Raw genomic sequence first — 13,098 nt, forward strand, 5'->3', positions numbered from 1 at the left:
TTTATCCGAAAATAAAAATATGGTGAGTAAATAGTTTTGTTTTGTGCAGTGTCCCACGGGATTTTCCAAGAAATTCCTCTCTCACGGTTGAGGATGCATCTACTGCCATTGTCAGGACTGAACCTTTAAGGTCTGCTAGCTGTCCTGAGGTGTTTACACATTTGGGGCAGGAATTCCCTGGAGGCGCCAACGCTTTTCGAAATGCACTTGGACGATATTCCATAAAGCACGGGTACAATTTTAATTATTTGAAAAATGACCTTGATCGTATTACTTGCGTATGCAAATCCCCAAAATGTTCTTGGACCATTCACGCTGTGGCTCCTCTGAAGTCAAGGTCAATGTTTGTTCTAAAAGCTTACAACCCTGTGCACACTTGTCAAGACTTTATAATGTCAGAGAATAAGCCAAGATTATCAACCGAAATTGTTAGTTTATTAATAGTCGATGACATTAGGGAGAATCCGACCAAAAGTACTAAAGACATTGTCACATCTTTCAAGAAAGACTATGGAATTAAACTCAGCTACTACTATTCATATAAGGCTCGAAACAGGAGTATTTCTTTGGCCTATGGGGAGGAAGCTGATTCTTATGCCAAACTGAACTGGTATGTTGATGCCCTATCACGTTCGAACCCTAATAGTGTAATTGATCTTTAACTTGATAAATATTCCCACCGTTTTGTTCGAATATTTATTGCTCTTGGAGCATGCATCCAAGGTTTCAAGCACTGCCGCCCATTGATATTTGTTGATGGTACTTTTGCGAAAACGAAATACAATGGATGCATTCTTGCAGCTGTAGCGAATAATGGCAATGATGGCAAGTGTTTTACCAATATTTTCCGTCCGGTACACATTTTTATTTACTGGCTTTTTTGTTGTTTCTTAAACTAAATATTTTGGCTGAAATATGAATTAATTTCCTGTTCTTCCTACTGCGAATTAATTCGAATAATATGTACTTTGCAGGTTTTTTTGTTCTCGCCTATGCTGTCGTTGATGTAGAAAATGATCAAAACTGGACCTGGTTTTTTTGTAATTTGGCGAAAATGGTTGATATTAGTGAGTCTTTGACTTTTATGTCGGACAGGCACAATGGTATTATAAATGCAGTTGCGAACATTTTCCCAACCGCGCACCATTCTTTCTGCGTTTGGCATCTATGAAACAATTTGAATGTACGTGTAAAGAATGGTGCCAAGAAGTCGGACTATTTCCAATCCCTCGTGTTTAAGGCGGCTAGAGCCCTTACTATATCGGATTTTCAGAAGTACACTTCTGAACTCGTAATCATGGGTGGCAATGCCGTGGATGCATTTCTTCACTCTGTAAATCCGAAACGTTGGGCTGATGTTTTCTTTCCAGGAAAAAGGTACGGTTTAATATGTTCTTCGCTCTCGGAATCCTTCAATTCGTGGATAAGGGATGAGAGAGTTCTTCCAATAACCGTAATGCTAGATATGTTGAGGATTAAAATTATGAACATGATGAATGCATGAAGAACTGAGTCGGCAACTTGGGACTCTTTCTTGGGCCCTAAGGTCAACGAAAAAATGCAGTCTAGATTCAACGTTGCCTGTAGTTGGAAGTGCATACAATCAGGTAAATTTGTATATGAAGTAATGTCCATGCCGAGTCACTCTGTGGACCTTGGGGCTCTTACATGCACATGTCGTCAGTGGCAAGTCCAAGGTATCCCTTGTGAGCATGCCATATTGTGTATTAAAGTGCATGGAGGTGATTCATCATCCTTTTTTGATCCCGCTGTTACAACGGATGCATACTGTAAGACTTATAGTCATTCCATAAACCCTGTCCCATCTTTCGATCATCCAAAAACGTTTGAGGAAGCCAGCAAGATACTTCCTCCTTTAATCAAGAAACGTCCGGGCAGACCACGTTCTGTAAGAATTGAAAGTTCTGGAAACTTTAAAAAGAGACAGCGGATATGCGGTAGGTGTAAAAGGCTCTCTTATCACAACCGTGCTTCGTGCAACGAAGCGATTTAGTGATTGAAATCGTTTTTATATCAGCAGCAAAAACTAGGGGCACTCTACAACTTTGAAAAGCATTTACAGTGAGCTTTTCAAATTTTTTAAGAGAGTCATATTTTAGCCTTGTGCTGCTTTGATTTTTTTGTATCTTTTGTCGAACTTAATGTATTTGTGTTTGAAGTTAATGTATTATATTATATTTTGTTAATGTGTATTGTGTCTGAACATAATGCATTACATGAAACTTTTAGTCCAGTAAATTGTTTTATTTACCGGAAAGTTTAAGTTTTCCCATGGTTTAGAATATATTTTTTCTAAGTTATGTCGAGTACATATTATTATTTACCGGATAGTTTAAGTTTTCCCGGATTTTAGAATACTTTTTTCCAAGTTTTGTCCAGTAAATTATTTTATGTACCGAAAATTGTTTTTTTTCCCGGGATTTTTTCTGAGTTTTGTCTAGTACATTTTTTTATTTACCGGAAATTGTTTTTTTTTTTTCCGGGATCTTTTGGGAAAAATTTCTAAGTTTTGTCCAGTACATATTTTTATTTACCGGAAAGTTTAATTTTTCCCGGATTTTAGAAAACGTTTTTCTAAGTTTTGTCAAGTAAATTATATTATTTGTTTTCCCGTTTTTTAGAATATTTTTTCCTAAGTTATGTCCAGTACATATTTTTATTTACCGGAAAGTTTAAGTTTTCTCGGGATTTAGAATATTATTTTCCAAGTTTTGTCTAGTAATTTATTTTATTTACCGGAAATTCTTTGTTTACCCGGTATTTTTTTATGGAAAATTAACAAGTTTTTTTTTTCAGTGCGAACATATTTTTGACTAACAAAAGTTTCACATAAACACAAACAACAGTTTCACAACCAAAAGTTTTTCCCAGTACCTAGTAAAACTTAAAAAATTTCACAATTACAAAAATTTCCAAGTTTTTTCCAGTACTTAGTAAAACTTAAAAAACACAACCATAAGTTTCACATAAACAACTCTTTATGACCCTTCATTTATCATCCTTCTCCATACCTCCTTTGATTCATCCAAAATTTTGAATGTTGCTTCTACCCTCTTTCTTCTTGCTTTGTTTGCATAAGTTTCCAGCTGCGAGCAGCACCCCGACAAATCCGACTGGTTGCTTATGTTGAAGATATCCTCCAACTGGAGCATTACGTAGAGGCCACGGTCTGGACTGTTTGATTAAAAAAAGATGGAGTTAGTTTAAAGAAACTTAATAACTACTAAAGTAAGGAAGCAAATTTTAGACTCACCTATCCCCTTGCTGAGGGCAATCAACCTCCTTTACATAAGTTATCTTTTTCGTCATCCTTTATTTAGCGTTAGCCCCACTTCGTTTGCGTGTGCACTTCATCTTTATCAATATTTCTGCCAGCTGCGATGCAAATTTCTTTGCATTATTATTGCATTGGTTAGCCAGGTTAGTGTCACGCTGCAAAGAGTTGTAGTGCTCCCATTCATTCTCTTCGAATTCATAGACAAGCAGAGTCCAGTGATGACCCTCGAATGAGTCATCTGTGTACGGAGTATTCAGTGGCGCGCACAACGTTGTAGTATGATCTTTGATGTATTGCGCTTCCAGCCGCTGATTTAAATTGGCCTCAATACTTGTCTGACTCCGCTCTTGTTTGATCAAGGTTTGCAAATCGTTATATAATTTAGACTACTATTTACTCAACACCATTTAAAAATTAATTATATGTTTGAGAAGGAAACTTACAAAAAGCAATGAAGATAGGAAAATAACTTCTTTGTTTACGTCTCTGGCGTCCTGTGCCAGGTGGTCCTCAAACCAGTCTATGATTTGCGAGTCACATCCACGATTCATCATAAGTTCATCCAAATCTTTCACTTTCAGGCAATGTTCTTTGTCCTTGTTCCACACTTCGAGGTTGTACAAAGTAACATACATTTCACCACCACACAATTATTTTTCAGAAAGATATACATTTACTACACAAATTGTTTACCAGACATTTTTTTGTTTACCAGACATTTAATTATTTACCAGACACTGAGTTATTTACCTTGTCCACCCGTATGTCATGAATTCTAGCAGTAGTGATTTTTCTTTCTCTTGGACGTAGGGCCATAACCTCCGTTTTTCCAGTTACTTATTGGTTCTTTCACTTCTTTCTTCATTGTTATCGACTCTATATCAATCACAGGGAATTTAATGGCAGCTGTTTTGGATGTTTGTTTTCGTGTTCTGGGATTATCCTTTACCCTTTTGATAAGAGATGTTGGCTTAGTCATTGACCCTTTGTGTTTCTTCGATACTACTCGTTTTGGGGGGCTGACGTGCGGTGATTTAATTTTTGTACTTGTTCCAACACGATCCAAGTTTTTGGATACTTGTTCCACCGATGCTCTCCCCATTTCTGCAATATCGGAGAAATTCTCTTCAGCTGTTTTACAAACCTCATCTTCCTTCTTCTCCATGTCCGGCCGTGGTGGTGGAGTCCATACAATAATTTGCGTCCCAATGTTAAGATCAAAACTTGGGAAATCATTGGTATCATCCGTCATACTCTCTGTCAAATAATGTATATTCAGAAAAATAATGTTTTAACAAACTCAGAAAATTTAATTATTTCACCACATAATTTGCCAACATTACCTCTCTTGTAAGGTATCTCTTTTTCAATAGTATCATCCACCCACCCTGGCTCCTCACTTGACAAATTGATTCGAACCTCATCCTCATCATCCATCTCAGCATCGCCTTCATCATTCATCTTGCCTTTCTTTGCTTCCTCTCTCTCACCGCCTTCATCATTTAGCATACTTATTATACTTTCTCAGAAAAAAATAAAACTCAAAAAGAATAATATTTCCTGAGAATATAAAATAAAAAAGAAACTATTTCATTACCATCTTCTTTGCCATCGCTATCATCTTCGTCACTGTCTTTAAGTTGATACTTATTACTCTGATCATTTTTCTTTTCCTCCCTTTCATCTTTCTCCTCTTTCTCCTTCTCCTCTTTGCCACTTCCATCCTCGCTTCCATCATTCTCCTTCTCATCTTCGTCACTCTCATCATCTTGTTCCCCATCATCATCTTTCTCATCATCTTCCTCATCATCTTTTTCTATACCCTCATCCTCACTTTCTTCTCCTTCATCATCTTCTTCTCCCTCATCATCATCTTTTTCTATACCCTTTTCCCCCTCATCTTTCTCGTCTTTCTCGTCTTTCTCCCCTGTCTTCCCTTTCTCCTCTTTCTTCTGTTTCTCTTCTTTCTCTTTCTCCCCATCTTTCGGATCTTCCATCTTACTCTTTCGCTTACGCCTCTGTGCGTTTATCTCCTCCACATTATCCACAACCTTGATCAGGCCATCTTCTCCTCTAACCTGTTCTTCTACAGGAACTAACAAGCTTTGAAGGAGTGCTGAATACGCTTTGTAAGAATCATCCTTATCCTCGCACGCTTCCAACAGTTTTGCTTGAAGTTCAGCATTTTCTTTTTGTAGTGGTTCAATCTTGAGAAGCAATTCATCAACCACTTCTGTGTTCTTTGGGGTTTACAGCACCTCTGTTTCTTGATCATTTGGTGGGTACACAAATGATTCACTAACCTGATTTAATGTACAATAAATGAATTTATTTACCAGGAACCAAACATTTACTAGGAAATATTTTTATTTACCAAGAACAAAACAATTTAAAGGTTCATTTTTTATTTACCAGAACAAAACAATTTCCCATTAACACTGATCAAATGTATACCTGTTCTGCAGTAAGATTTGCAAGCTTCTGGTCAAATGTATCATCTATATTCGTCAAAGACCACCTCACGATCCTAGGCACCTCATCCCTAAACCTCTCTTCTCGATCAAACCATAGAGTATGCTCGCAAAACCACAGCTATAAAAAACATAGAGTATGAGACACATGAAGTTAAATTTGAATTTAAATGATAAAAACACATACTCACAGGAAGTAATACAAGGCACCCTGAAGCTTTCAGTGGGTCGTTGGGGTACTTATTGATTCGATTGATTAGGTATGAGTGCACTACTGTTGGCCAACACAAAGTTTGAATTGATTCCATTGATTGCAAGTTGAATAGAATACGCACTGGAGCCGCGTAATCTGATAGCGGAGCAAATAAAACATTTGCAGAAATAGACATGATGATCAGCATGATCACATCCATGTCATCTACCTCTCCGTTGACAGCAATTCTCAGGGCATTGGATATTTGTATGCATGATACCGAACCAGGGATCTCACCGAAGTACTTCATACATAAATCTATTTATGGCTGCTTTAGTGCTCTATTTTTAGGGAAGATTTCTCTAACCTCTCTTGACAATGGCATACCTAAAATTAGCGCCACATCTTCAGGTTTCACTTGCATTTCTTTCCCCGCCAATGTAAACCTTTCTGTCGAATTAGAATAAATGCAGAGAATTTCAAAGATAACCTTGTTGGGTTTGTTTATGTTATCCCAATCTATTTTGTCATCAACAAAAGCCATCACCAAATTTTTGAACGGAGTAGCGGCTAACAACTCTTTTTGTCTAGTCGACATCTTTGGATAAGTGGTCTTCAATTGTCTCCATGTATTTCGAAGGGCATACTTATAAGCCTTCGGCAACAGTGCTGCAAGGTTGGGTGGTCTATTTTTCTGTTCACCTGTTGAGCTTTCAACTTCAGTTTTTGATTTCTTTCCCTTCTTTTTTTTACTGCTTTCTTCTCTTTCTGGTGCAGCTTTTCTCTTGCCTTTTGCATGGTCCTTTACTTCAATGGTCTCAGTAGTTTCGACCTGTAAAAAATTTACCAACCAGGAATTTAGTTGTGTCACACATTACAACGAACACTTCAAATGCATGGTCATCTTTACCAGGAACAAAAATATTCTGGAAAAATTTATATTTACCATGAACAAAACATTTGACAGTATACAAAATTATTTACCAGGAACAAAACAATTTACTATACAAAACATTATTTCCCATTACTACTAGACAAATCCCTATCACTTGGAACAAAATAATTTCAGTACAATAAAATATTTTCAAGGAACAAAACATTTTGCAGTAAACAAAATTATTTACCAGGAATAAAACAATTTACTGTACAAAATATTATTCCCATTAACACTAGACAAATCCAAATCACAGTAAAATAAAATATTTTCAAGAATAAAAAACATTTACCAGAAATTTATTTATTTATCAGGAACAAAACAAATTATTTTTTTTTCAGTTACATACCTTCTTCTTTCTTGGACTAGTTCTTCTAGCCAGAATTTCTGCTATAGGTCTTTCCTTTTCTGATATAGCTCTGGTGGAAGTTGGTTCTTTGATAGTCACACCCTTTGATTTCTTCAATGTATTGTTCGTTTTCACCATATCTGCGTCAAAAAATGAAAGATCATTCACGAATTTTAGGGTTTCTAAAAACTTGTATCAAACAAACAATAAGAGATTATTTCTATAAACTTTTAGGGTTTCTAAAAACTTGCGCGAAAAATGAAAGATCAATCACCATATCTGCGTCAGAAATTTTAGGTTTTCACAAATTTTAGGTTTTCAAAAAACTTTTATCAAACAAACTTTTATCAAACAAGTTTAGGGGGATGAGATAGAAGTAAAACCTACTTGAATCCCTTCACAAACTTGTAGATTTTTGCTTCAAACAAACTTGAATCCCTTCTTCAAATCTTGTAGATTTTTGCTTCAAAAAAACTTGAATCCCTTCTTCAACTTAATAGCAGTAGCTGTTCTTAAGTAAAAGTTGAAGGATTTTGGCTTTTTCTTCAAAACTGTTCTTGAGAAGTAAAAATTGAAGGAGGAAGATGCAGGAGGATGATGAAGGAGGAAGATGAAGGATGAAGGATTATGGTGGTCTTGAGAACTAGCAAAATGACCTGGGAAGAGGCGTGGGATGGACTCGGCATGGGAATGAAGTTAATGTGGAAGTGACGTTTCCTGCAAACTGTCACTTCCGTCCCTCTATCCGTCAGAAATCGCGCCAAAAATTTCGCCAAATCCCGGTTAAATTTCGATGGCACGGGTCGTAAATTCGATGAATTTGGAGGCTGTTTCCGTCATTTTAAGTCCCTACCTGACACATTGGACCTCCCGTTTATTTATGGGCAACCGTGGACGTCCAGCCCATTTTGGGCCTCGTTTTGGACGTCCAGCCCAATCCCCCATTTTTTTTTTATATAGGAGAATGCATATCCACCACCCCCTCTAGATTTCTCCTTCTTTTTTTCCCTCTTATCTCTTCATGTTTGTCTTGTTTTTCAAACAATAAATAGATGGTTATTTGCAGCAGACACTTTGTGCATATAGCATGGACCTATAAATCTTTCATGAAGCATGATTTATTGAGCTCGAGCTCACACAGTGATTCGTGAGCTCATGCCCTTAAAAAGAACCGTCCATTTCCACGTGTCCTTAGAAACATGGTTGTATTTTCCTTTAACCAAGGGGTTGTTAAAGCCAATCAGAAATAAATCCTATTTCATATTTATAATTACAAAAACACCAGTTCTAGGGTTTTCTTTTTTACGTCTTCTTCAACTAAATTAACCATTCAATCAACACTGTCGTGTTCTTTCTTCCCCATATGCATAAGCGCAATCTTTTACTTTCTCTTAGAGATAGGGTTCTTCCTTCAAATTTTTTTTCTCTCACAATGACATTCTTGATGCTTGGGTTCTAATTAAAGGTTAAATTCAACCCCAACTATGAAATAACCTGCAGTTCTTTAAGTTAAATTATTCACATATACAAAATAAATTTTGGTGGCACTTTAACTTATCATTGAAATTTATTGTTATTTTTCAGTTTAATCTGATCAATGTCAAAATTCATGAATGAAAAGTATTAGCTTTCTTGGCTCAAATCCAACCAAAAAGAACCTCCTTTTTCCAGAATCTAATAAGGTTTTTTTTTTATTAATAAATCTTTGTTTGAAATACGGAAAAGAATTCGCCATTGTTAAATTTTTCACATTTATCTCCAAGTTTCAGTTTCACAACCTCACCAAAGGTGTTGATATTTTTTTGAGTTCTAGATAAAGAAAGTTTTAGAGAGAGACAGAGAAAGAAGACAGTCGAATAATACCAACAACAAAATGAGAGGTTATTTGCATCTTTAACAATATATCAATATTGCACTTCCTTTTATTAAGGAAAATTACAACTGTGGGGGTTAATCTATGGAAATGGACGGTTGTGGAGCTCGAGCTCACAAATCACCGTGTGAGCTCGAACTCAATAAATCAGGCCTCATCTTTCATAGCAGGGGCATAAGCTTTTCTTTCTGCACCTAATGGGAAGAAATTTTTATGCTTCCTCTTTTCATATATAATTATGGGTTTACTGTTTACCAAAAATAACATTCGATCATCAACCGGATATAGACACCAGAAATGCTTCCAAACTCAGGCTCATTCTGAGGTTTATCTAATGAAACGGGCGTCTATCTCATGGGTGCTACCATATGACCACAAATAAAAGGGTTTCGGGGTACATTTGACCTGAAATAAAAGACACTCATGCGTGTTCACATTTTAATTCATAGTCGAAATCTAATAATTTATAGTCGAAATCTAAAATCAATATTTCGCACACGTACTTCCGCACGTACATTATTTTGATTTGGGAGCTCCGATTGGGAGCCCTACATTGAAATTGAGAAAAACCTGCGCTGGAATTGAGAAAAGCCCCACATTGGTTTTGCCCTAACTTATAACTCAAATTCAATAAGTATTGAGTTGCCGAAGTGGTTGACTGCTCTCCCCATATCAGTTTGGTCTACTTTTGGAAACTCAAAATCGGACCAGGTTTCCTTTTCTAGCTTTTAAATTCAAAATTTTAGAAACTCAAAATCCCACATTAATAGAAACTTTCCTAAAACCCTTACTTTCCTAAAACTAATCACCAAACCCTTTAAAACAGAGAATTTGTTGATCTTTTCAAGTATCAAACTTTCAACTCCCGTTTGGTTGTTCGTTCAGTGGTGAGTGAATTTTGGTTCTGGTTAGTGATTCTTAAACATCTGTGTTCATCCCAGTTGCGCAATCTTGTCAAATTTCTTTTACTTGTGGCTGAAGAAGAAGAAAAAGACGATCAAGACACGAAATTAGATACTTGTAATCATCATTGTGTTTGATTTCTTGTAATTTTGGTTAAGAATTAGGGTTTTGATTGTAAACTGATAGATTCCATTTCTGAAGCAATTCTTGTTCTTAATTTGTTCAGATAATCAGAAGAATAAATAAATAATGGCTGTGTATTACAAGTTTAAAAGTGCAAAAAATTATGATTCAATACCAATTATTGGTTATTACATATCTGTTGCAAATTTGAAAGACCTAATTGTTGAATCCAAACATCTAGATAAGGGAAGAGATTATGACCTAATCATCACCCATGCCCAGACTAACCAAGTGTATCAGAATGATGATAATATACCTAGAAATACCAGTGTTTTGGTTCGTCGGATTCCTGGTGTTCCTTGTAAACCCATTGTAATTGAACCAAAAGCCAAACCAAAAATTGAAGATGCTCAACCACAAGATAGCAATATCACTCCTATTTCGAGCTATCCTGGAGAGGCGGAGTGGGATGAGTTTGTTAAGGAGTTTTTCGAAGATCAGAAAGTTCCATCTACCCAATCTACTGTTCCGGGTCCTGATGATTCTCTTCTCGACAAAGATGATGAAGATAGCAAGATTAAAGCTATGGTAGAAACTTCTGCCTTGAATTCGGGTGCTGCTGTTAGAAGTTTTGGAAAGTTTATGGGCGAAAAATTGATTGGTGGTCGAAGTTACGGATGTGGTGGCCTTACTTGCAAGACACCTCCAGAAGGCTATGTCTGTCACAGATGCAAAATCCCTGGGCATTACATCCAGTACTGTCCTACTAATGGTGATGCTAGTTACGATATAAAAAGAGTGAAGCGTCCGACTGGTATTCCAAAGTCGATGTTAATGGCGAACCCGGATGGCTCGTATTCATTACCAAGTGGTGAAGTTGCTGTTTTGAAACCAAATGAGGCTGCATTCGATAAGGAAATGGAAGGTTTAACTTGCTCTAGAATTACTGTCGATATTCCTTCAGAACTTTGCTGCCCATTATGCAGTGAAGTAATGAAAGATGCTGTTTTTACCAAAAAATGTTGTTTCCGGAGTTTCTGCGACAAATGTATAAGAGACCATATATTCTCGAAATCAATGTGTTTTTGCCGGGCTACAAATATACTTGCAGATGACCTCATCCCTAATATGACAGTTAGAAGCACCATCAACAGCATTCTAGAGTCAAGTAGCAAGGGTAGTACGACAAATTCAGGAAGCTCTCTTAAAATTCAAGGTACTACTACAGAGTCTGCTCATAGTTCACTTCCTAAAGCACCATCACCTACTACTCTTTCTGCCACTTCTGAGACAGAGAAAGAGAAAACGACAGTACCTATTGAAGGCCAGACTGCAATAACTGTTAACGGATTTGAGCCTAAACAAGAGGCGGCGGAACCAAAAGGACATAGTCGTGCCTCACCAGTTGAAGAGAAAGTGCAACAGAAGCTACCTGTTAGTGAGCTAGGAATAAAAAGGAAAATGAAGAAACCTGACTTCTTGCCCGTAGATGACCTTATATGGGGGACATCCATGGCTGCCAATTCTTATATGATGCCTTCTTCCTCTTCAGCATATCACCCATACTGGGGTGGCGCACAACTTGGGATGGATGGATATATGTCTCATTTTAATGGTGCAACGCCTTACATGGGTTATGTCCCTGGTCCGTATGATAATCATCTTGGTGGGTTTATACCTCAAGCCCCCTTTGGATGTCAAGGGTATCCCTTGCCAGCTTTTCCACCTCTGAGTGCATCATCTGCGAGTGGTATGGGTCCGAATCAAGTATTACCTCCTCTTATGAGTAATGAGGAGTCCGAGGAAAGAAAATCAGACGTTAAGAGGAAGCGTGAATCTGGAAGGCGTGACAACAGCAAGGAATACTATGAAGATCACAAGTTTAGTAGGGCAGCGGAGAGCAGGAATGAAGAAGTATCTTACACGAAAACAAAACAAGTGGATAGACACATAAGTTCTCAACGATCTGACTCTTGTGCAATTAACGAATGTCGCCACCATCACCAAGCCAGGTCAGAGAAGTTCCCTGTTGGAACACAAAGAAGAGAATATGACGACGAACTAAGTGATAATGGTGATGATGAGAATGAGAAGAACTTCAAGAGAAAGCGGTCTTGGTACGATAATACTTCACGAGTTGGTGTCTACGTCAATGAGAAGAGAAACAACAGTGCCTCGCGAGAGGATCGAAAGGATTTCTCCAGCAGCAGAGAATACAAGCAGGATTATGGACGTTGTAAAACATGGGGAAGAGAACAACAAACTGTTTTAGTATAAGATAGAAGTTATGTTACTCAGATCCATTACTAACGATTTAATCTCTCTCTGTAATTTGTATTGAAAAGGCATTGCGGAATGAATTTATTTTTTTTCCATATCTCTCTAAAAAAAGTCATTTCCTTATCAAGAACACAGATATCGAATCAAGTAAAGATGAATTCAATAAGCAAAAAGAAGACCAAAATTTCTAGTAGTAGTAATGAAGAGCCACAACTTTGCCTCAATGGGTGTGGGTTTTATGGTTCTCAATCAACCATTAATTTCTGTTCCAAGTGCTATAAAGAACACCTCTGCTCTTCAGAATTGCAAAATTCTTTTGAAAAACTCAAAATAGAAGAAAAACCCAAAATTTCTAGTAGTAGTAATTATGATTACTTCAGTTTACATTCTTATTGTTTTAAATTTTTGTATTCGTTTTTAGTTTCATTAGTTATTAATATCAAATATAGAATTCATTAGTTTCGTTGTTCAATTATTAGTTTAAACATAGAAGGTGAAAAAGCAAATCGGACAGCAAGTAGCTGCAAGTCGGACAGCATTTTAATTTTTGGAACGCAGTCCAAAAAAAATTCACATGCCGTACAAAAAAACATTCACAAACCTGTAATCAAACGCAAAAGACAATCAAACATGTAATCAACCACTCTAACACGTTCAATTAAAAAAAAAATAGC

At 36.8% G+C, this 13,098-nt stretch overlaps 1 protein-coding gene, 1 long non-coding RNA gene and 1 pseudogene across 2 annotated transcripts; 2 read left to right on the forward strand and 1 right to left on the reverse strand.

Annotated features, from left to right (window-relative positions):
* The first annotated feature begins 371 nt into the window (after positions 1-371).
* On the forward strand, positions 372-2,014 carry LOC147549373 (uncharacterized; annotated as a pseudogene).
* Positions 2,015-5,525: 3,511 nt separating this feature from the next.
* On the reverse strand, positions 5,526-6,020 carry LOC147549374 (uncharacterized). Its single transcript, XR_015238458.1, has 3 exons — positions 5,961-6,020; positions 5,753-5,890; positions 5,526-5,601 (listed from the first exon to the last, which is right to left on the reverse strand). It is a non-coding gene; the product is annotated as an uncharacterized LOC147549374 (long non-coding RNA).
* A 4,250-nt stretch (positions 6,021-10,270) lies between these two features.
* On the forward strand, positions 10,271-12,421 carry LOC147549375 (E3 ubiquitin ligase PQT3-like). Its single transcript, XM_086668287.1, has one exon. It carries the CDS (start codon positions 10,271-10,273, stop codon positions 12,419-12,421), a length of 2,151 nt encoding a protein of 716 aa, XP_086524413.1.
* Positions 12,422-13,098: the final 677 nt, after the last annotated feature.

The sequence above is a fragment of the Eschscholzia californica genome, unplaced genomic scaffold, assembly GCF_041429995.1.
Source record: "Eschscholzia californica isolate CP2 unplaced genomic scaffold, dmEscCali1.0.p SCAF_3, whole genome shotgun sequence".
NCBI classification, from domain to species: Eukaryota; Viridiplantae; Streptophyta; class Magnoliopsida; order Ranunculales; family Papaveraceae; genus Eschscholzia; species Eschscholzia californica.

Excerpts from the sequence above, each read along its gene's own strand:
- LOC147549375 (XM_086668287.1), top strand. The coding sequence starts at position 10,271 with ATGGCTGTGTATTACAAGTTTAAAAGTGCAAAAAATTATGATTCAATA.